Genomic DNA, 22,448 nt, shown 5'->3' with positions numbered 1-22,448 from the left:
ACAGACCAATGATGCCAACAACACCACCCTCCTGGAAACGTGGTGAGACTTCCCAGCCCCCTTACCTGGGCCCGGGGTTGGGGACAGGCTCTCGGGGAGCTGGGGGGGCCCACCTGAAGCAAGACAGACAGTAGCTCATACTAATGCCCTGGATCCTTAGCACCCACCACCAGACCATCCACTTAGGCCTGCAAGGACCCCCACTCCCACCCTGGAGAGCCTGCCCCCACTCCTGTGCAAATGGTGGGGTCTCCTCCTCAAATGAAAGCCCCAGCGCCGCCTGCCCAGGCAGAAGGGGGGCTGGGAGGCAGGGCTTTGGGAAGCATGAAGGCCTTCACTTGAGGCCAAGCTGTGTTCACTCCAGGGCACAGGGCAGCAAGGCCCTGCCTGTCTCCTTCCCACCTGGCCTCAGGCAGGGGAGGCCTTGGTCAGTAGCAGGGGTTGGGGCGGCAGCAGGGGTTGGGGCAGCTCAGGCAGGCATATCGCCGGCTCCACACCCCCCAGCTCAATGTCAAGGCGGCCCAGGGCAGGGCCTGCGGTGCAGTACCACACCTGACCACCAGGTGCTGCCCGAGCACCAGCCCTGCAACTTCTGCCTCCACCTCGCGGACCCCACTCCCTGTGGCAGGAGAGAGCCCTCTGCTAATGGCTCTTAACAGCTGGGGGCCAGGGCTGCCTTGGAGAGGCTTGAGAAGAGGCATGCACACACCACATCAAGCCTGTGTGTGGGGTCATCAAGCCGAGGACCCCAGTCTGGAATCCGCATTCACAGCTCCCCCTTCACCCATCTGCAAGGCCTGCCTGGCACAGCCTCAAGCCGGCCTCCTGCCTCCCTCTGCAGACATGACCCTCTCAGTGTGCACAGGTCCCTTCCCAACAGCAGGCTGGGTCTGGGGAGCTGACCAGGAGACACCAGAGGGGCCTGTGCACCCCCACACTGTGCCTGTGGACAGCATGTTCCCCCTGAGTCTCCAGGGCTGAGAGACCAAGGTGCTGCCATTGAAGCTTCCCTGACTATGCCTGTGGGTGCGTGTGGGCACATGTGTGCACTGGAGCACATGCATGCACTGGAGCACACCCGTGCACTGGGGCACACGTATATGCTAGACCACACATGCACTGGCATGCACACGTATGCACTGGAGCATACATGCACTGGCATGCACACACTGAGGCACACATAGGTGTTAGCATGCACAGATGGAGCACACACAGGCACTGCTGCACACACATGCACACGTGTACTGTCATGCACTGGTCCATGTGCAGCCAAGGCAAGGAGCGGGTGGTGGTGGGGGCTGGGTCAGTGCCCACCTGCACTGGATCACCCAGCCCTGCCCATGGGGTCACGGCCCTCTGCAGTTTGAGCCCACCCTCACTGGGGCTGGAGAAGTGGGACTACTTTGTGCTGGCAGCACGGCCAAGCCCTACCCCATGGTCCAGTGGCTGTACGGTTCACATTTCACCCACCAGAAGCCGTGCGGACACCATGGGTACCACGTGGGGATGGTGACATTAGCTCAGGTCAGCCTGGCCCAGCCGACTCTGCGTGTGGGGTGGAGGGATGGGGAGAAGAGACAGGGCCTCGGCCAGGGGTGGGCCTGGGGGCACGGTGTCCTCCTTCCTCTCCCCTGGGAGCCTGACTCACCTTGCCGGCACGTGGGCCCTGTGTAGCCGTCCACACAGTGGCACTGCCCAGTGATGGGGTCACAATCAGCCCCACCCCCGCAGTCACAGCGCAGGGCACAGCCCGGCCCGAAGAGGCCCCCTCTGCAGTCTGCAGGCAGGAGAGGGCAAGAGATGTGCCTGAGTGCTATTTCTGTCTGGCCCAGCCAGGGAACCCCCGGCCTTCGGGCAACCCTCCGGGTGGGGGCATGCGGGAGCAAAAACATCGGGCCTCAGTTTCCCGGCCGCATGTGAGCCCTCACATGGGAAAGTGCCAGCACTGGGCACCTGCCAAGGCCCCAGGCTGGCAAACGGGGACCTTGCAGTCAGGGGTGCTTCTCCCCAGGGCAAGATAGGCAAGACGTGTGTCCTGCAGCCCATGAAGAACGGCCCCTCCTATCTCCAGGCAGCCTGGCCGATCAGGGAGGTCTCCTTCCCACCTAACTGGGGCCTCTGCCTATGAGTACAGGCCCCACCCCAGGAAGAGGCCACTGCAGAGACTCTGTGGGCAGCCAGAGGGCAGGGTGTGGCCCTCACTGACCGCAAGCAGGAGCTCCATGCTGGGCCCCTCAGAGCAGCTGCCCTGCAGAGGCAGGACAGGTGCAGGAGGGCACCGTGCCCGACCGGGGCTCAATCAATGCAAGGCAGACTGGCCATTGATGGAGACCCATGCCCATGCCCCCCTCAGTGGGACCCCAGACTCACCAAGGTCACAGGTGGCCCCCATGCGCCCTGGGGGACAAAGGCAGTGGCCGGTGATGGGGTCACAGGGCACCCCACTCTCACAGTCACACTGCTGGTGGCAGCCCTCTCCAAATGAGCCCGGCTCGCACCCTGGTGAGGACAGTGGGCTCAGCGTCTCCTCCTGCCCCTCACTTGGACTGGACAGGGCCAGGGCTCAGGTTGGGGCACAGAACACTCACCCCTCTCACAGAACTGGCCGTGGAAGCCGGCAGGACAGAGGCACTGGCCGCTGACGGGGTGGCAGGGAGCTCCCTGCTGACACTCGCACGCCCCCTGGCAGCCAGCCCCGTGGAAGCCAGGAGGACAAACTGAGGGAGACCTGGGTCAGAGCTCCTGTCTCGGTTTGCCCAGAGCGAGCAAAGGGCGGGGTTCAGGGGCCCGAGCTCTCCCGTCACGGCAGGGAGCTTGTCTGCTCCCGTGTGACCCTGAGCAGGGGACCTGTGGCCTCAGAGCCCTGCTGTGAGCCAGTCAAGCCTTATCTCATGGGGCCCCCATGGGGAGTGACATGGAAAGTGGCCGTCACTGTGCGAAGCCCAGGTGGGCCCAGATCCTCCCCACAGGAAAAGCGGACGTGGGAGCAGGGGTCCCAAGCCCACCACTCACGGTGCTCACAGGCCTGGCCGTAGAAGCCGGGGCGGCAGCGGCAGGCGCCCGTGGCGGGCTCACAGGTGCCGTTGTTGCGGCAGGAGCACTCCAGGCGGCAGGCGGCCCCGTAGCGCCCAGCGGGGCAGGCTGGGGAGAGAGCCCGGGGTCAGCCTCCTGCAGGAGAACCGGGCACGAAGGCGGCCCCTCGGGCACTAGCCTGACTCAGGGGCCCTAGGAGCCTCGCTCAGCCCCATGGCAGCCAAGGGACACCCAAGCCACCATTCCCCACCACCACCACTGAGGCAGGGTCCCCTTCCCGTGCAGATGCCGACCCTCCAGGCTGGCCCAGACACTCACCCAGCTCGCAGAGTGTCCCCATCCAGCCCAGGCCGCAGGAGCAGCTGCCGTTGGCAGGGTGGCACAAACCCCCATTTCTGCAGGAGCACACGTGCTCACAGCCCAAGCCAAACCGGTTCTGGGGACAGCCTGGGGGCAGAAGGTGGGTGCCGCTCAGAGGGCTAGACACGCTCCAGGGACACATCCCATCAGGTCTGACATTCATTCAACAAATGATTCCTGGGGCATCTTGGGGCCAGTCTCTGTCCCCCAGACAGACATGTGCCAGCGAACGACACCAACTGCATCCTGCCCAAACATCCATCCCATGTCAGCAAATGCCAGGTGAAGACATGGTCTGGCTGCAGCTGGGCCCCACAGGGTTTCTGATCCTTCGCTGTCAAGGGCTGAGAACTGAGGGGAATGTCACCAGCCCTTTGATGAGACGACAGAGGTGACCAGAGGGTGGCGGAGGGCTCAGACCTACCAGGGGGTGGGGGCCAGGCTAAGAGGTTTGGGGCATGGCTGTGGGGACAGGGCTCGCTATCAGGAGCACGAGCCCCACAACTGTCCCCTGGGGCCACCCCACGCCCCCACCATGCGCTGTGCTCCAAGCCTCTCTCTACCTGGGGGACGCACCCTGGGTCCAGCGGAAAGAGCCAGAAGGACCGAGGGGACACGAGTCAGGAGGCTGGCTCGGTTCTGAGACAAAGCACCTACCTGACTCCTCCTGCCATAAGGGCTCTGGGTCGGGGCTCAGAGTGGGAACCTGCTAGCCCCAACCAGCCATGTGGGGGAACCAGTGGAGGCCGTTGCTGTGAACGCGCTACCCAGGGCCCAATTCTCCCTGTGACCCGCCTTGTGTCCCCATCATGCCCTGCCTGAGGTTGATGGAGTGACATCTACGAGGTGCGAGGACAGCCAGCGGGGTGGGCACTCACTGTGCTCGCAGTGGATGCCGGTCCTCCCTGCAGGGCAAGTGCAGGTGCCAGTCACGGGGTTGCAGGCCGCCCCCTGCCCACACTTGCACACGTGGGCACAGCTGGGGCCAAAGCGGCCCTGGGGACAAGCTGCAGGGAAGAAGACGGAGGGTGGCAGCCCCTGTCTGGGTCCCATTCTCTCTCTGCGTGTCAACCCGAAGACTACAGGATGAGGCAGAGGGGGGACCCCTGTGTCTGGCCCAGACAGGGTGGAGGCTGCCTGCTCCCAAGTCCCCTGCCCACCCTGCCGTCTCCCTTCCACCTGCAGGCTCTGCTGGGGGCCGGGCTTGCTCCACAACTGCAACAGTGACTCACTGCGGCCTCCACCCCACCCCGCCAGCCCAGCCAGGATCCTAGACAGGCAGGAAGTCCCCACATGACTTAGGGAAAGGCCCTCTTCTGGGCAGGATACCTGGCTGGCCTGCAGGGTGGTGCGCAAGCCCCTGGTGGGCACAACCAGTGAGGGGGGCATAGCACACAGCCGGGCAGAGTTGGCCAGCAGGGACACTGAGGTCACATCAACACCCCCCAGCTTGTGTGGGCTGAAGCTCAGGCCCCAGGTTGGGGTCAGGCCCAATGGGAGGGCTAGGGAGGTGGGTGGTCAGGGGGCTGTCATCTCCAGGCTGGCTGGTGGGCCCTGCCCACTGAGGTGCCGGGAGGAGCCACCCCTGCCTTCACCCCGGCCACTCACCGAGGCTGCAGTCAGGCCCGAGGAACCCAGCAGGGCAGCGGCAGGCACCCGTGGCCGCATCACAGGAGCCACCATTGACACACCCACACAGCTGCTCACAGCCCGGCCCAAACCGCCCAGGAGGGCACCCTGCAAGGGGAGGGGCCAGCTGCCAGGAGCTGGGGGGCTGGGCTTACCCCCCATGCACAGCCCGACATCCCCCTCCCATGACCTCAGGTGAGGGTCTTCCCAGGATAGCCCGGCAGGTGGCATGGGCAGCACTCACGTAGCCCGCAGCCAGTGCCGTGGAAGCCAGCAGCCCACACGCAGGCCCCTGAGGCCGGGTGGCAGGCTTGGTTCTTGCCGGGACACTGGCACTTCTGCCCACAGCTCTCCCCAAAGGTGCCGGGCGGGCAGGCTGGGGTGCAGGTAGGGGATCAGTGCTGGCCCGGCCCAGGAATGGCATCCTCCTGGAGTCGCCCCCGAGGCCCCCTCTTAGGGGAGGAGGTTTTAAGGCACAGCTCAGGGGTTCAGGCTGAGCCACCCCTTGCCCCAGGGTCCACCCAGTTCGGTCACCTACCCTGCTCACAGCCAGGCCCAGTGAAGCCTGGGGGACAGCGACACTCCCCAGAGATGTGGTGGCAGGCGGCTCCAGGCGGGCAGTGGCAGCGCTGGGCACAGGCCTCTCCAAACCAGCCCTGTGGGCAGGCTGCAGGAAGGTGTGGGCTGGGGTGGCAGGAGCACTGGGGCCAGCACAGGCCCAGAGGGGTCACTGTGTAAAGGACCAACCCCCTCCCAGGCAGGTGGTTCCCTGGGTGCCAGTGGAGCTGGGGAGCTCACCATTCTCACACTGTGAGCCCCTCCATCCCGGCGGGCAGAGGCAGGACCCCGTGACGTGGTGGCAGGTAGCTCCCTGCCGGCAGGCACAGCGCTCCTTACAGCCAGTCCCAAACGTGCCCTCGGCACAGGCTGTGGGATGAGACAGGCTGAGCCCGCTCTAGACGGTTGGGCCAGACCAAACGCACGCCAGACCCTCAGGCCAGCTTCCTGGGCTCAGACCCCCCCGCAGAGGACCCCTGGCAGCTCAGAGAGCAGCCCCACCCCTTGTCTATCAACTGACCATGGCGGTGAGGCCCCTGCATCCTGGACTGAGGCTCAAGCCACCCCCTGACGGGCCCAGTAGGGCCGCCTGGCCTCCCCACACTGGCCTCTAGCCTGCCCACTCACAACTCTGGCACTTGTCCCCCGTCCAGCCGGCTGGGCAGATGCAGTGGCCCAGGCACCGGTCACAGAGGCCACCATTGACGCATCTGCAGCTGTGCTGGCAGTCGGCTCCGAAGTGCCCTGGGAGGCACTCTGCAGGGGCGGGCATGGGTGAGGGCCCCACCTCCTGGGGCAGGGCTGGCCCTCTGGGACCCAGGAGACCCCTGCCCGACATGTGCTTCCTGCACCTAGAGCCCCTAATCCCGAGTCCCTGGGAAGGAGAGGTGCCTGGGGTCTTCTCACGCTCCAGGCCTGTGGCTACACCACAGGACAGTGTCCCCCCCACACACACCGGGAAGTGGTCTTCGGCCACAGAGGGAGGAGGCTACACTGGGGCACATTGGGGTGCTGGCCCTGGCTCCTACAGACCCCAAGGTCCCTCCTCCCTCCTCCGCCTTCCCAGGGCTCACCCTTCTCACAGGCCAGGCCAGCCCAGCCCTCTGGGCAGGTGCAGTGGCCCGAGACAGGGTCACAGGTGCCCCCGTTCTGGCAGAGGCAGGAATGCTGGCAGTCCTCACCATACAGGCCTGCTGGGCAGGCTGGGGGACAGAGAGGGGAGCAACTTGCAGCAACCCGCCAACTAGACCCACGGGGACCAAAACCCTCCCTCCCCCCAGGAAAGCCAGCCATGGGGACTTGCGGGCTTTCCAGCCCACCCCAAAGCCAAGGTGAGACTTCGGGGGTGAGGACCTCACCCAGGGCTGCCTCTAAGATGACCTGGACCCAAACCACCTGGACCCACCAACCCAGCCTTGGGGGCTCAGTGCCGAAGTGTATGGTCCTGGGTCCAAAGTGCCCTGGGTGTTGGGTCCAGTGCCCCCTGTGCATAGCCCCACTGAGCTTATGTCCACTCAGCATCCCATGCCCATGTGACCCCGCACGGCCCAGCAAGCGGCAAGCACAGTCCCTGGCCCCAGACTCCTGGGTGGGGCTTACCCTGCAGGCAGGTGGGGCCCGACCAGCCAGGGCCACAGCGGCACTGCCCCTGGACAGGGTCGCAGGAGGCCCCGTTAAAGCAGGAGCAGACTTGGCTGCAGTTGTGCCCATAGGTGTGGGCTGGGCAGGCTGCAGGGGAGAGGGGCGCTCAGGGGCCTAGGGGGTGCACCTGGGGAGGGGCTGCAGCAGAGCTGGGCAGCTGGACAGACGCCCCTGGGCTGCTGAGGTCCATCTGCCCTCCCTCTGGCCTGGACACACTCAGGGTGACTACAGACAGGGACCAACACACTGGCCTTTGTGGGCAAAGCAGCATCCCTGGGGTAGCCACCTGGCAGCTCTGGACACCCAGGAGAGGACCCAAGGAGTGAGTCTGGCACAGTGGGCCGGGGCCCCTCCCTCAGCACCCAGAGCTGACAGGGGCCTCACGCACTCTGGGCACAGCGGGGGCCCCGGCGGCCGGCGGGGCAGAGGCAGGAGCCGCTCACGGCGTCACAGGGGGCTGCAGCGGTGCAATTGCAGGCACTGCGGCAGTCCACGCCGAAGAAGCCAGCGGGGCAGGCTGCAGGCAAGAGATGTGATGGGGACATGACCAGGGGTGACGGGACCCCATCTGCACTCTGGGCCACCCCAGCCTGGCCCCGGCCCACATTCTGGCTCACCACGCTCACAGAAGGTTCCCCTCCAGCCGGCCGGGCAGGTGCAGGCCCCACTGACATGGTCACAGGCTGCCCCGTGCTCACACTGGCACCGCTGGCCACAGCCTGGCCCGAAGTAGCCCTGGGGACACTCTGAGACATGCAGCCCCGGCCCACCATCAGTCGAGGGACAGTGAGTATGACCCAGTCCTGCCCGGGCCCCCGCCATCCCAGCCGAGGCCTGGGACCGTGGGGCAGAGGCTCGTTCACAGACCGCTCCCTACCCAAGGGGGGCTGGGCTTGCTCACATGCCCTGCTCCCCTCCCTGCCCAACTAGGAACCAAGCCCCAGGGCAGGTGGGGGCCCAGGTGGGACTTTTGGGGCTGCCTCTAGGATGACCTGTCCCAAGCCCACCCTGGACCCACCAGCCCAGCCGTGGGGGGATCACACACGGAAGGGCACGGCCCTCGGTCCTCAGCAGCCTCCGCCCTCCCCTCCTCTAGGTGCCAGGTGCCCTGGGGAGTGCAGCTAGCCCCACCTCTCCCTGCCCAGTGCTCCAGGTGGGCCTTACGTCGGCCCAGGTATGTAGGAGGGAGGGGCCTGGGCCCAGGCTGGGGAGGGAGAGAGCGGTGAGCTCAGGCGAGGAGACCCTCTGCTTGTCTGGGGGACAGGAGGGCAAGCCTAGGTCCCCCAGTGCTTGCATATGTGTGTGTGTGCATGTGCATGCACCTGTGTGTACCTGTGTGTGTGCACCTGTGTGTGCGTGCACCTGTGTGTATGCACCTGTGTGTGTGTGTGCACGCACCTCTGTGTGTGTGTGCACCTGTGTGTGTGCGTGCACCTGTGTGTGCGTGAACCTGTGTGTATGCACCTGTGTGTGTGTGTGCACGCACCTCTGTGTGTGTGCACCTGCGTATGTGTGCACCTGGGTGTGTACACGCGCATGTGTGGGTGCGCACGTGTGCACACACGGCACATGGCTGTGGGCCAGGCCAGGACTCACGCTGCTCGCACTGTGGGCCCAGGTAGCCGGCCTCACACAGACACAGGCCGCTGGCAGCATCACAGCTCCCGTGGCCTGTGCTACAGTTGCAGGTGTGGCTGCAGTCAGGTCCCCAGTGCCCACTGTCACAAGCTGCAACAGAGCCCGGGTCACCCTATGCAGGCCCAGCAGAGCCCAGGGGCACCACAGCCAGGCCGGAGGCATGGAGCCTCCTGCCGGCCCCCAGTGTCCCGGGTCCGGGGTGGAGACTTCTCTAGGGTGGGAGGGATGCTTGGACAAAGGGCCGCTTACCTCTCTGGCAGCTGAGGCCGGTCCACCCAGGGGCACAACTACAATGTCCAGTCGCCGGGTGGCAGTGCCCATCATTGGCACAGGAGCACCTCATCTGGCAGCCGGGCCCAAACCAGCCAGCGGGGCAGGCTGCAGGTGGAGGGCGGGTGAGTGCAGTCAGGCCAGGCACTGCCCGCGGGCCCGGGGAGCGCAGGCGGGGGCGGAGGTGGGGCGGCACGCACTCACCGTCCTGGCAGCGGCTGCCCATGTAGCCGGGGCGGCACAGACAGGCTCCAGTCTCAGGCTCACAGGTGGCCCCGTGCTCACACGCCGGGCAGATCTCCTGGCAGCCGAGCCCCCAGCGGCCCTCAGGACAATCTAGACCCCACAGCCAGTCAGTCTCCCTGTGTGGCATGGCCCTGACCCCGCGTGCCATGGCCCAGGAGCGGGAACCACTCTTCCCATCTGAGCTAGCCCAGGGGAGGGACAGGGGCAGGCCATCAGAAGCCCCAGCCCCTCCTCAGGCTGCAGGGCGCCCACCTCGGGAAGAGCTCCTGTCCTAGGACGGCTCAACAGGCAGAATGGGGCTCCATCCGAGGGGCTGGGACACCCCACGCAGTCAACAGGAAGCCCAGGAGGGCAAAGCACAGGCCCTGGGAGTGCAGGGGGCTCTGCCAGCTGACCTGTCCCCATGGCTAACAGGGTCCCAGGGGGCCACTGTGTGAGCACGGCCACTCAGGGTAGCTGCAGACCACCCTTCCAGACCCAAGGGTGGTTCAGTATGGGCTCTTGGAGCTTCTGTGGAGGGGCCTGGGGTCTGCAGGGCTCCAGGCCAGGGGCCAGGGCTTCCCAAACACGGCCTAGGGCTGGGGTCCCCAAACATAGCCCATGGCTGGAGTCCCATCCCACAGGGAGGTGAGGGGGGCACCTCAGGACACAGCTGCCACTCACCTGCCCCACAGTCGTCCCCGGTCCTCCCAGGAGGGCACAGGCACTGCCCCGTGACCCGGTCGCAGGAGGCTCCCCAACAGGAGCAGGAACCCGAGCAGTTCACGCCAAATGTCCCCCCCGGGCACTCTGCAGGAGGGAGCATGCAGCGCCTCAGCCACCCCCATGTGGAGCTGCTCTCCTCCCCTCAGGGTCCTTGGCACCTGCCCCTTGCCCCAGCAGGGTTGCTGGACACAGCCGGGTCCCTGGGTGACCAGGGCAGCCACAGGAATGGGCAGGGGACAGGGGATCCAGGGCAGGGTGGCTGGCCTGTGCTTGGTCGGCAGCCAGTGCTTGGGCTGACCATGCATGAGGGAGCAGTGGTGAGGGGTGGCCTGGATGGGCAGGACCTAGGGGCAAGCTGGGCCAGGGGCAGTCAGAGGGCAAGGGCGTGGCTGAAGCAGAATTCTGGGCATCGAGCAGCCGGGAGCAGGTGGCAGGACAGGCTCTGCCCTCCTTCCTCCTACCCTGGTCAGCCTGGGGAACCCTCTGCTGGTCACCTTAGTGTCCTCTCCACTGCCGAGGAGTGACAGCATCCTGGGAACAGTCCCAGGGCAGGGCCTCATGAAAGAATGTAGGTGCCATGGAGCCTCACCGCCACCACGAGAAGGCCCGCAGTGGCTGCTCTGTGGCCTTGCAGAGCCCCGGGTGCTGGAAGCCCCTGAGCCCGTCCACACTCCCCAGCCTGCCCTGGCTGGACAGAAAGGCCCGGGGGTGGAGAAGACCCCTGCCTGCTCCAGCGCCATTCGGCCCACCCCGAAGCTGCTGGAAGGAAAGCTCTCCCAGGCCCCCGAAGGTGTGCATGGCACCCATAGGGGCAGGCTGCAGGCCCATGCACCACGCCTGAAGACGCAGAGCCCACTGACCACAACACTCGGGGTGCTGGGAGCTGAGGATGCGTCCTGCCTAGGGGGGGAGCATCAGCCAGATGGGGCGGGGCCCCAGACCTGGGGCCTTCCAGAGCCCAGAGAGGGGCACAGGGACAGAGGACACACCCGGGGAACTCTTGTCATGAGGGCCCAGACCCCAGAGGGCCCCGCCCACACCCCAGCCCAGGACACAGGCACATCGAGAGGACTGCAGGCGCAGCACACAGGAACACACTAGATCATTGTGTGCAACTCAAGTGCACGCCCTATGCACTCACGTGCAGCACATGCACGTGCACTAGGTGCAAATATGGCCCCCATGTAACACGGCCCAGGGAAGGGAGGCTCTGCGGCACAGGGTGAAGCTGTCCCGCCTGGCCTCAGGGAGCCCCCTCTTCACTAATTGGGGGCAGACGCCCGTTTGGGGCGGTAACACTTTCCAGAACCAACGACAGCGGGGAGCCCACCATTTCTATACCCATGTGCCATCTCCTGTGGTTCCTCCTTAGGGCTCCGGAGGCTTTTAAAGAAACAAGGAAAAGAATGAATGAGAAAATCAGCAGGGAAGGGTTGGGGGTCTCAGCAAACAGGCTGCGTGGGGCAGGCAGGATGCGGCTCTTCTGGGGAGAGGCCCCCTTGGGCGTGCAGGCAGCAGGGGAGGGTGAGCAGCACGTGAGTGTGTGTGTGTGTGTGTGAGTGTGAGTGTGTGTGCACTCACATGTGCGCGTGGGTGTGGGTGGTGTGGGGGGAGGTAGGGAGAGAAGAGAGTCAGGAGGAGTCAAGAGAAGACCCAGCCCTGTCGTGTGGGTGTTACTCATTACGGAAAACATGCCCCCACGGAGCACCGCAGGGCAGGTGGGGCTGGGGGGTCGGGCCAGGCTGGGTTCCAAGCCCTACACACACCCCTCCTGCACCAATGGGGCCTGAGAGCCCTCAACAGGAGCACTCCTGGGGTCTTTGGGACCACTATGCGGGAGGGACCTGGCGTGGGTGCAGAAGGAGACTCTGACCCTTTGGCTTGGGCTGGGTGTGGCCCCACGCCAGTCACACCCCAGACCCCCACAGCTCCCACTGCTCTGGCTGATAAACGTGGACAATGTGTGCACCGCAAACCAAGGGAGATCCCAACCTGCCCATGCCCTATTAGCGGGGGCCACAGCAGCCCTGTCACTCATGGTGAGGGCCTGTCCCCTCCATCTGCCCACGACATTCAAATGTGGGGCCCCCAGCCTCCAGCCCTGCCCACCGTTCTATGCCCACTCATACTGCCCCCAGGCCTCGGCATCCACGTGGACAGCCTTCCATCACCACCCATGCCCAGTGCTGGCACCGCGAGCCCAGACTTCACTCTGAGCCACCACCGCCAGAGGCAGCTGGCTTTGTCCAGCTCACTCAGGCCATCCAGAAGGGGCTCTGGCACCCCAACGTCAGCTCAGTATGCTCCCATGGAATGAATGAGTGAGTGAGCGAGTGAATGACTTCGGAGAGGCATCGACCCCTTCTCTGGGCCAGGCCCTGGGCACACACACCAGCTCCCACCCGAGCAGCCCTCGCAGGCACACAGGCACAGACAGCGGCTGCGTCACTGCTGGTCCAGGACAGTGACGCGGCAGTTAAAGGTGCCCCCCAGGCCAGGCTGCAGGGCTGACTTGGCCTCCAGCTTGCAGCTTCCGGTGCCCAGTGCCCATCATGAACCCCACGACCTGCACCCTACCCAGATCCTGGACACAGAGGCCATCACTCACCTTGGTCACAGTCCTTCCCGCGGTAGCCAGCCGGACACTGCTTCCCACACTCACCGCTGACGGGGTCACAGGCTGCGCCCAGAGGGCAGGCGCACGTCTGCCGGCACCCCAGCCCAAAGGAGCCCGGCTCGCACTCTGCAGGGGGCGAGGAGAGAATGGCCTGCAGGGTTCAGCCGGCCCCGGGGCCCTCCCCCCCGCACCCCTGCACTCACCATCCTCGCACCGCTCGCCCCTGAAGCCGGCCTTGCAGGAGCAGCTGCCGTCCCTCCTGTCACAGGCACGCGTGTTCCGCTGCTCACACCGGCACTCCTCCGAGCAGCCCGGCCCGAAAGCCCACGGCGGGCAGGCTGCACCCACAGAACCGTGAGGGGGCCTGCGCCCTGCATGCCAGCCCTCCCCAGTCCCAGGGCCTTCTGCCCCCACCTCCTGAGCTGCATCCCCGGGACCAGCACGGAGCCGGCACTGTCTGCCCAGCCACTGGTGCCCAGGAGACTGGGACACTGTGCCCCCCCTTACAGACGAGAAACAGGGTCTCAGTGAAGTGAAGGAACTTGCCCTGGGTCCCACCACTTCCCAGCGGGGAAACCCTCAGGATCCGGGTTTCTCTGCTCAAAATAATCCTTTTATGAGGTACTGCAGAGAGCTGCTGGGCTGGAGTCCGCTCCTCGTCATTCACCTTTTCTCCACCAGCCCACCGCCCCTGGCCTCCCGGCCTGTCCGTGGACTCCAGGGAGGGTTGACCCCACTGGGGCTCAAGACTCACCCTTGCTGCCAGGAAATTCCAAAGCCAAGATAAGCCCTACACCCCAGAAGCTTCCGGGGGAGGTCTGCCCCTGCCTCTGCCTGCAGCCCACCCATTGGCCCATTTGGGGCTGGGAAGCCCCAGGAGGCTGGGAACTGTCCACCCAGACACCCTAGAGGCCAGAGCAGCCCAGAGGATGTGGCTTTGAGTCCAGAGACCCGGGGTGGACCCCACATCCTAGCCAGGGAACTCACTGAGCCCCGTGTCCTTGTGTGCAAATGGTGAAGAGTCAACACATGCTGGACCGCGTGCAGGAAGGCACAAGGTGAGCGCTCGGCCATACTACAGGCCGTCCCTTCCACCTCCCCGGACACAGGCAGCCAGCAGGCAGCAGGACTCACTCAGGTGGCAGAAGCGGCCGTAGAGCCCTGGGTCGCAGAGGCATGCCCCGTAGAGACGGTGGCACCGGCCCCGGTTGGCGCAGTGGCACTTCTTGCGGCAGTGCTTGCCATAGAAGCCCTTGGGGCAGCCTGCGGGAAGGCAGGGCCTCTTGAGCGCCCCCAGGACATGGCCCCCATGCCCTAGGAGATGCTCCAAGGGGCCCCAGTGCCCAGCACATGAGCCAGGGGTGGTCTGGGCCTCCAGGGCACAGCGGGAGGACTTTGGGGCCACCAGTAGCCTGAGGACCCTGCATCCCAGACAGGGAAGGGCCCAGGGGGTGGGCGTGGCATCAGGAGGGCAGGGCAGGCACAAGATGAGCCCCATGGACACAGCCGTCCACCCTGGCTGGGCTGTTCCACCCAGGGTCTGTGGCCTGGAAGGTGGCCAGGGCAGGAGGCCAAGCATGTCCTCAGCACACACGTGAGAGATGCACAAAGACCTCGTCCAGATAGCCTGAGTCTGACCCACACCTACAGCATCCTGACTCCTGTCCCTTGGTGTCCATCTAGCCCAACCTCCAGATCTCAAAGGAGGAAGGACACACAGCCTCAACTGGCCAGGGTCCCAGGCCCAACTCAGGCACCCAGGGCTGGGAAGGCCTTCTGGCTTTCCTTCTAGAAACGTCTCCCTCTGGTGCAGTCCTGCCCCAGTCCTGCCTACTGAAGGGCTGCAGGGGGCTGGATGGTGACCCCAAGGTATGTGCATGTCTCAAGGGTCTGGTGGGACCATCCTGGATTATCCAAGATGGCCTAAATCCCACAGGTGTCCTTGGAAGAGAAAGGAGAGGGAGGCTGGAGACAGGAAGAGACGGAGGCCATGGGAAGATGGAGGTAGAGACTGGAGGGTTGTGGCCACCAGCCCAGGATACCCGGAGTCTCAGAAACTAATACAGGGGCCCGAGGAGCCCTTCCACCCCTGAAATCTGGCCTGCCACGCCTCTCTTGGGACTAACCTCCTCAAGCTCACCTGCACAGGTACCTCGTACCCACGGGACCCCAACTGAGACCCAGGTCTCAGGCAGCCACGCCACCTCACAAGCAGAAGCACTACAATGTGGGCCTTTATCCACCAGGAGTCCCTTGGGTCAGTTCAGGGCCCGTCACACACACAAAGCTTCTAACAGGCAGCGGGTTCTCAGCCCTCAGCAGACCAGGAAGGGCAGGGATGCTGACCGAGCCGAGAAGGCTGGCCAGAGCGAGGACTGGACCTGGGACTTCAAACCCTGCCCTGCAGGGCTCACACGGGCCATCCAGAGGCAGTGGGGACACGTTCCATGGACTGCTACCATCTACCAGCCAAGGCGGTAAGTTCTTGATAAGTTAGCTACATTCTCCAGGAAAAGAGGCAGAATTTTAAAGTTCTAAAGACTTAAACATGAGGCATTAGTCACCTGAGAAACTTATGCATGTGGACTTTCTAATTCCTCCAGAGATGCTGAAACTTCAGAGTTAGAAAGGACACTGGTGTCATCCCATGCAGCCACGGGCCGAGGTGCATCCCTTCTGCAAATCTCACTCAGACAACATATAGCTCTACTTGAATTCTTTCAGGAATGGGGAGCTCACTACCTCACAGAGGAAACCATTCCGAAAGTACTATTTTTCTGTCAAGTCTTCACCACGGCTATAGTTTTGCTGTTAGTGCCATGGAGTCAATTCTGACTCTCAGCACCCCATGGAGAGCAGAGCGGAACCCCGCTCCATCTTTCTGTGCCATCCTCTCACCCTCGGTGCCCAGCACACAATGCTCTTTTATGCACCTTTGGCGCTATATCAGACAATGTTCTGCTTCTATTCACAGGGCTTTCCCGGCCAGTTGTTGGGGGAGTGGCCAGGTCCTTCTTCCTAGCCTGTTTTAGCCTGGAAGCTCCGCTGAAGCCTGTCCACTGTGGGGCCCCTGCTGGTATTTGGAGCCTCAGTGGCAGAGCTTTCAGCATCACATGCAGCTACCACAGCGTGACAACCCACAGACGGAGGGTGTAGTTCCCTGACGGGGAAACAAGCTCGAACTCGGGCCACAGGGTGAGAGTCCCGAGTCCTAACCACTAGACCACCAGGCTTTAACGAGGCCCCAGGAGAATTAGCAAACAACGAACACTCCACGCCTCTCTGCTAAAGGGCCTCACCTGTGGTGCCCTCCCCTCCCACGGAAGGAAGGCACCAGGAGAAGCGGAGAGGGGAGCAGAGAGCTTGTGCCTCCAGCCTCCCCTCCACCCCAGGGACAATCCCCGGGGGACAGGAGGGACTGCACCCACCGTCCTCACAGTGGGCTCCGCTGACACCCGGAGGGCAGCGGCAGGCCCCCGTCATGGGGTCGCAGGTCCCGCCATTCTGACAGTTGCAGGAGAAGCTGCAGTTCTTGCCAAAGGTGTCTGGAGGGCATGCTGCAGGGGGTGACAGGGAAGCACAAGGGTCACCAGCCCGCAAAAGGACTCTGGGCCCAGAAGCCCCTCCAGAGACACCGAGACACCTGGGGTGTGAGCCTCCCGTGTCAGAAGCAACTGCCCAGAGCCACACCGGTGACTCGTGCCTGTGCCCCCACTACGCACAGGGCAGACATCACTAATCAACCACCACATCCTCCCTCTGAGCTGCGACACAGCCACCTTCTCAACCAGCACTTTCAACAGGCAGAGAGGTCACTGCGGCCCTAGGGACCAAACCGCCAGTACAGCCCTGGTCGGGGGTCATTGGGAGGGGAGCAGAACAGGCTCCAGACAGAGGCTGGGAGAGCACTTTCCAAATGCTCTCCAGCTACCAGTGTCGTGGAGTCCGGGGAAGTAGCTGCCCCATCTGGAACACAGGCACGACTGGCCACCCACCAGCCACTCTGCGCAACCCCCCATCATCTCAGTGAGCTGGAGGCTTGCTTATCACTGGACCAGCTGACGGTGACATCCGCGAGTGGAGACCCCCGCCTCGCTGGTTCCCGGGGCCTCCAGGTGCCTGGAACCGAGCCTGGCACAGGGCGGGCAGTCAGCAGACTCCGAATGGAGTGAATGAAGGCCTGAACGGAGGGCCCCGCATGGACGCCCTGCCCAGGGCTAGCAGAGGAGAGAAAACAAATGGGCTCCCGCGCGTCTGGCTCATGGCCCCTCACCCCCACCCACAGCAGCCTCACTCTCATTGCAGACGAGCCCGGTCCAGCCCTCAGGGCAGTCGCAGCCTGGCAGGCCTGGGAGGCAGGTCCCTCCATTCCTGCAGTCGTCGCAGGTCAAGCTGCAGTCTTGGCCAAAGGCGTCATCCAGGCAGACTGGGGGCAGACCAGGAGGGGCTCAGAGCTGGACCCCTGGCCTCCAACCCCACCAGGCTTCAGGCGCATCGAGGCTAGCTCAGGGCCTCAGGCCAGAGAAGGGGGCACAAGGGACGTCCTCAGCCCATGAAGGCCCCCAAGTGGGCGAGGTGGGGTGCAGGAGCTGGATGCCAGGGCCTGGGAGGGCCCTAGCCAGGAGCTTGGGGCCCCATCCAGCCCAGGCTCAGCCCTGGATGTGCTGTGCAAACTGAGCAAGCAGATTAACCTCTCTGAGCCTTGGTCAAACAAGGCCATCAAAGAGGTCCTTCTTCATGCCCAAGACTGCAGGGTGAGCAGCAGCCTGGCCCGAGGGGGCACTGGCTGTCTTCCTGGAGACCAGAAGCCACAGGGCTGGGCCCACTTCTCACCAAACTTCTCCGCCAGCGTGTGTTCACCCCGGGCCTCCGCCTCCTCCTCCTCAGCCCCCACGTAGTCGTCTTGGAAGCGATGGGGCAGCTCGTCCCGGAGCACCGCGATGTGTGGGAGGTGCCGCACGAGGGGCAGCTGGCTGTCCAGGTCCAGCTCAGGCATCTCCAGGGCTGGGCAGGGGCACAAAGGCCCCTGAACTCCTGCTGCCCACCTGCCTTCCCGGGACTGGAGTCCCCTGCCCCTGGCTACCCAGACGGAGCTCAGGGCCTGTGCCCCACCCCATGGGCCCCCAGCTATAGCCTCCACCACCTCTCCTCACCCTGGTTGCCAGAGGTCGTCCCAGCTGCACCCCTGACCCTAATTCTCAGGACGGAGAAGCCTCTGGGCCCTGAGGACCTGGCCCATGTCATGTCCTCCCCAGCTGTCCTGGCTCCTGCCCTGGCCATAGGGATCCTGAGCATGGGGGGGTGGGGGTGGGGGGCACAGGCGCAGCTCTCTGCCCCTCTGGACACTGTCCTCAGTCCCAGGGACGATGTCCCTTCTCTCATCTGGGCAAAAGAGAAGCTGGACAACGGGGACCCCCGAGTAACACTCTGCCCTAGAGGATGCCCGTCCAGCCAGCCCCTTCCCCCCACCCTGCTGCCCCCAGCCTGACCCACTGAGGTGGGGTCCATATAGACGGGATGGTGGGTGCAGGGGCTCCAGGAACAGATGCCACGAAGGCAGGGGCATGGGGCACCGGGAGCCGGGGACCCCTGCGGGGACAGGGGGGGACTCACGGGTGCAGCCCCTGCGGTCCTCGTCCAGCCGGTAGCCAGCCTCACAGGAGCACTGGAAGGAGCCAGCCAGGTTGGTGCAGTGGTGCTCACAGCTGCCACGGCCAGAGGCACACTCGTCCACGTCTGCAGGCAAACGCGGGGCTGCTGTGGCCTATCCTTCACAGGTCGGGGACGCGGGAGGCTCCTCCCACCCCGGCTCTGGCCACCAGACTGAGGCCTGGTGGACATGCCTGCTGGGCGATGCCCACGCTGCAGCCATCCTCCCGTCCCCAGGGTCAGAGTGAGGGTGGACACCCTGCCCAAGGGAGGCCGGCCCAGCCCCGGGAAAGTGACCTGTGACCACAGGTAGGGGAGCAGGAGGGCAGGTCCACATGCCCTGCAGACAGCAGGTGCTCAAGCAATGCCCAGAGGTGAAGCAGAGCAGCACCTGAAGCAACCCCGTGTCCCTCCTTAGGGTGGCCCTCTCCCCTGGCCACCCCAGCTGCCCCCCAGCCGGCTGGCACTCACCCTCACACCCGCAGCCATCGGTGCTGAGCCGGTAGCCAGCATAGCAGCCACACTCATACCCGCCGGGGCTGTTGGTGCAAACCTGCTGGCAGCACGGCGAGTCGGCACAGTCGTCCACATCTGCGGGCACACACCCGAGCCCGGCTGGCACCCAGGCGCCCACCTGCACACACGCCCTGCCCACGCCCACCAGTACATGCACGCTTGCACACAGTCCCACACATGGCCACACACGTGTGCATGTGCACCCACGTACGCTTCTGGTCCTGTACACAGACACAGAGAGGACAAACGTCACGGCCCCAAGGCCACCCCCTGCTGTGGGGGCCAGACGGGGCTGGAGGGTGGTGTGGGGTCCATGTTGGGGGCAGGGTCTCCCCAAGAAGAGAGGACACTCTCGCACACCACAGCATTTCGGGTGCTCCTCTAAGCACATGGGGATTTAACTAAGTGACTGAGCAGAGCTGGAGGAGGCGGTGCTGATGGACAATGGGGTGTGCCTGGCGGGGCCTCAGTGGGGGCTCTCGCCAGGCCCACCCTCGGACCACACCCCTGGCCCAGGGCAGAGAGAGCAAGACTGGGGGCTTCCATGTCATGGCGTCAAACCAATCCACAGACTCGGGGCAGCAGCGGGTCCCTGGTTCGGGGGGATGGGGCGGTCTGGAAGGACCCGGCTCGCACCGATACAAGTCTTCTGGTCCTCGCCCAGCTCGTAGCCGCGGGGACAGGTGCAGAGGGGCCCTGTGCTGCTGTGGCTGCAGCCGTGGGAGCAGCCGCCGTTGTCAGCCTCACAGCTGTTCACTATCTCCATCTCGATCCCTGTGATGAAACCCACCACCAGGATGTGGGACAGGGTCCTCCCCCACCCCAGCAGCCAGCCCGGGACCCCCAGGCCCACTCTGCTTGGAAACACAGAGCTCCTGAGCTAGGCAGGTTCTGGAACCTGTACCCTCCTGCGGGCCCCCCATGCTCCCCTGCCCTCCCTGGACCCTCTATCCTCCCCTGACCTCCCCAGACCCCATCATCTTCCCCTGACCTCCTGGGACCCACTTGCAGCTCCCAGGCTAGCACTGCCCTTGGCCAAAGCAAGCTGGCAGTCCGTGGGAGACCGGGGAGCAGTGCTGCCACCCCCAGGCACCTCCATGCCCCATGGTGCCAATGCCTGCCCAGTGTCCACTCACGGTAGCACTGCCGGCCATCGGCACCCAGCTCATAGCCTGCGTGGCACACGCACTTAAAGGACCCATGAGTGTTGAGGCAGCTGTGGGCACACTGGGCCAGCCCCATGGCACATTCATCCACGTCTGGATGGGAGAGATCAAGGGGAGAGCTGTGAACCACTAGCCTGGGAGATGCGGCCCCCAGGGGTGGTGCCTGGGTGTGGAGGGGTCCTCACCAGAGGGTCAGGGCTCGGGCCCCCTGTGCCAAGAGGGGGCCACCCAGTGCCCTCTCCCACCTTCCCGTTCCATGGCTCCATGACTGGGGCTGGCCCGCTGAGCTGTATTTTCATCCACAAGTTCGGGTGCAGAACCACACTCCCGCCCAGGCCGAGGAGGGCACAGCTGGAAGTCTGCTCTGGAGCCCCACCAGCTCGCACTCGGGCCCCGCCAGCAGCTTTGCCAACAGGCTCCTCCTCTCTGCGCCCACGGTCCCTCAGTGGCGCCCACCCTACTCTCACCAAGCCGTGTCCAGGGCCCGGCCTTTCACCACCTGCCTCTGGGGACAGGGGGAAGAAGCACATGGCCGCTGACATCCAGGTGCGTTCCCACAGCTGCATGGCGCTGGCTGTCAGGACCTGAACCCTGGTGTCCCCGACCAGTGCTTCGGTCACATCCCCTAAGATTCCCTGGGATGAAGAAGTTGACCCTCAGCCCATCTCCTGCTGAGCCCACCAAAGCCACCTGCACCCAGAGCGACAGGGGGCACCTTTCACTTTGGCAACGATTCCTAAAATGCTCCCTCCTGGTGTTGGTGACATGTGGGACCACTGGGCTTCTGCAGCCCGCAGGCCCCATCTCTCTGACTGCTGCCTGCCCTGGACACACCCCCATCTCCTTAGAGACTCGCCCAAGGGTGACAGCGATGCGCGCAGACCCCTCCCTGAGGCTGCTCATCCCAAGCTGTGTGTAACAGGAGTCGGGCACCAGAGAGTCCTGGGAGGGGTAACTAACAAACATGCACAGTCGCCCAGCAGACACCTTGCGGCCAAGGACACAGAAGCACGTTCTAGAAAGTGGCACCCAATTGGGATCTGGGTGATTCTAATCTGCGTATTCACAAACAACCCGAAAAAATAACTGGAAGCCAACATGGGGATGTCATCCGGGCTCAGGGTGATGCTTCCTCAGCTCTTCTGTTCCCCTAACGAGCAGGTACTACTTAGATAATACAAGAAATATTCAAAAAGCAAAAAGGCCACCTGAGCTCTCCTGCTTGCTCCGGCTGAAATGAGGCTCAGGCTGGAAGCAGCTCACCAGGGGAGTCCCTGCCCCTCCTCCCCAGCTCCCTGCTGCCCAGCCGGGCCCCTGGCCCCCAGTAGAGGAGATGAGCCGGGGCATCACCCCAGGTCAGCCCTCTCACACAAGCCGGTGCAGCAGGACCCGGTCCCTCCACAGCTGACCCTGGGGGTGGGGAGGGGGGGGCCGGAGCATGGGGAGGGGCGTCTTACCTTCACAGGCCTTGCGGTCAGCTGCCAGCCGGTAGCCCGCGTGGCACTCACAGTGAGCGAGGCCCCGGAGAGCTTGGCATGTGTGCATGCAGCCGCCATTCCGGTCCGTGCACGGGTTTCTCCCTAAGGTCACAGATCCAGAGGAAGGGAGGCAAAGGGGAGAGGTCAGGGTGGGAGGCAGGGGACTCTGTGGACTCAGAGTGCCTGTCCCAGGGCCCCTCATGAGGCCCCCGCCTGGCACTCTCGCCCCTCCTGCTCCTGTGGGTCACCCTCCTCCCAGGTGTGGGAGCCCCTGAGATCCCCCAAGAGGACTCAGAGAAGACAGCAGGGCGCCGGCCAGCTCCTCCTGCACCTGTTCTCCCAGTTGGAGCCGAGGTGCCCAGCTGGCCCCCAGGTCCATCACCCCTTGCCACTCTGCCCCCACTGCTGGCCTCAAGCCCACACTCACTCCTGGCCCGGGACCCAGGAGGCTAGGCGGGGGGACTCTCTCAGAACCTGCCCCACCCTGACCCCCCATTTCCATATCTCAGGGGGCCTCTGAGCCTGCTCCACCTCCTCCATCAGCAAAGCCCCCTCCTTCTGTGACAGGCAGCCCCGAGACGCCAGGGTAATTTGAGAAATGGGGCCTGGCCTGCCTCCTCTGCCCAAGGGCCAGGGCCTGGGTCCCACACGCCTGTACCAGCCCAGGGTGGGCCTTGGACCTGAGGGACCTGTCGGATGCCCTTCCTGTCTCTCCCATACCTGAGCTTCTTGCCCCCACAGATGTGCAACACCAGAGCACAGCCAAGGGGGCTCCCTCCCAACCCGCACTGGGGGCTGGATGATGCCCCACCACCTCTCAGCAGCCCAGGGGCCCCACTGCCCCTGGGCCCCCCTGCCAGCCCCAGAAGCCAAGTGAGGAGGCACGTCCTGCATGTGCCCCGGCTCCAGCTGCAGGGTCCCTTGAAAGACCTATGGGTCCGG

The 22,448-nt window shown here is 64.6% G+C and overlaps 1 protein-coding gene across 50 annotated transcripts in view; it reads right to left on the bottom strand.

The window, feature by feature from the left end:
- MEGF6 (multiple EGF like domains 6) overlaps window positions 1-22,448 on the bottom strand; it is a 102,812-nt gene that overhangs the window by 1,621 nt on the left and 78,743 nt on the right. For 2 of the 50 annotated variants that reach the window (XR_011535950.1, XR_011535952.1), the window contains exons 7-38: window positions 21,486-21,608; window positions 19,999-20,121; window positions 19,499-19,636; window positions 18,818-18,937; window positions 18,311-18,433; window positions 17,531-17,701; window positions 16,971-17,123; window positions 16,126-16,254; window positions 13,832-13,960; window positions 12,901-13,035; window positions 12,689-12,823; window positions 11,422-11,463; window positions 10,039-10,164; window positions 9,334-9,465; window positions 9,109-9,237; window positions 8,818-8,949; window positions 7,839-7,967; window positions 7,610-7,738; window positions 7,180-7,308; window positions 6,654-6,782; window positions 6,208-6,336; window positions 5,821-5,949; window positions 5,561-5,689; window positions 5,267-5,474; window positions 5,002-5,130; window positions 4,272-4,400; window positions 3,352-3,480; window positions 3,013-3,141; window positions 2,589-2,717; window positions 2,371-2,499; window positions 1,649-1,777; window positions 66-113 (exon numbers count right to left, since the gene is read on the bottom strand). Coding sequence is in view for 45 of the 50 variants with exons in the window: in XM_070604122.1 (XP_070460223.1) it covers window positions 66-113; window positions 1,649-1,777; window positions 2,371-2,499; window positions 2,589-2,717; window positions 3,013-3,141; window positions 3,352-3,480; window positions 4,272-4,400; window positions 5,002-5,130; window positions 5,267-5,398; window positions 5,561-5,689; window positions 5,821-5,949; window positions 6,208-6,336; window positions 6,654-6,782; window positions 7,180-7,308; window positions 7,610-7,738; window positions 7,839-7,967; window positions 8,818-8,949; window positions 9,109-9,237; window positions 9,334-9,465; window positions 10,039-10,164; window positions 11,422-11,463; window positions 12,689-12,823; window positions 12,901-13,035; window positions 13,832-13,960; window positions 16,126-16,254; window positions 16,971-17,123; window positions 17,531-17,701; window positions 18,311-18,433; window positions 18,818-18,937; window positions 19,499-19,636; window positions 19,999-20,121; window positions 21,486-21,608 (4,026 nt within the window). In the remaining 5 variants the exon portion in view is untranslated. The remainder of the gene's footprint in view (window positions 1-65; window positions 114-1,648; window positions 1,778-2,370; window positions 2,500-2,588; window positions 2,718-3,012; window positions 3,142-3,351; window positions 3,481-4,271; window positions 4,401-5,001; window positions 5,131-5,266; window positions 5,475-5,560; window positions 5,690-5,820; window positions 5,950-6,207; window positions 6,337-6,653; window positions 6,783-7,179; window positions 7,309-7,609; window positions 7,739-7,838; window positions 7,968-8,817; window positions 8,950-9,108; window positions 9,238-9,333; window positions 9,466-10,038; window positions 10,165-11,421; window positions 11,464-12,688; window positions 12,824-12,900; window positions 13,036-13,831; window positions 13,961-16,125; window positions 16,255-16,970; window positions 17,124-17,530; window positions 17,702-18,310; window positions 18,434-18,817; window positions 18,938-19,498; window positions 19,637-19,998; window positions 20,122-21,485; window positions 21,609-22,448) is intronic. The other 48 variants (XM_070604122.1, XM_070604132.1, XM_070604165.1 and 45 more) reach the window with 37 other exon arrangements.

This window comes from Equus przewalskii, chromosome 2, assembly GCF_037783145.1.
Source record: "Equus przewalskii isolate Varuska chromosome 2, EquPr2, whole genome shotgun sequence".
Classification (NCBI taxonomy): domain Eukaryota; kingdom Metazoa; phylum Chordata; class Mammalia; order Perissodactyla; family Equidae; genus Equus; species Equus przewalskii.
Note: the sequence above shows the minus strand (reverse complement) of the source record. Positions and strands in the feature narration are given on the sequence as shown.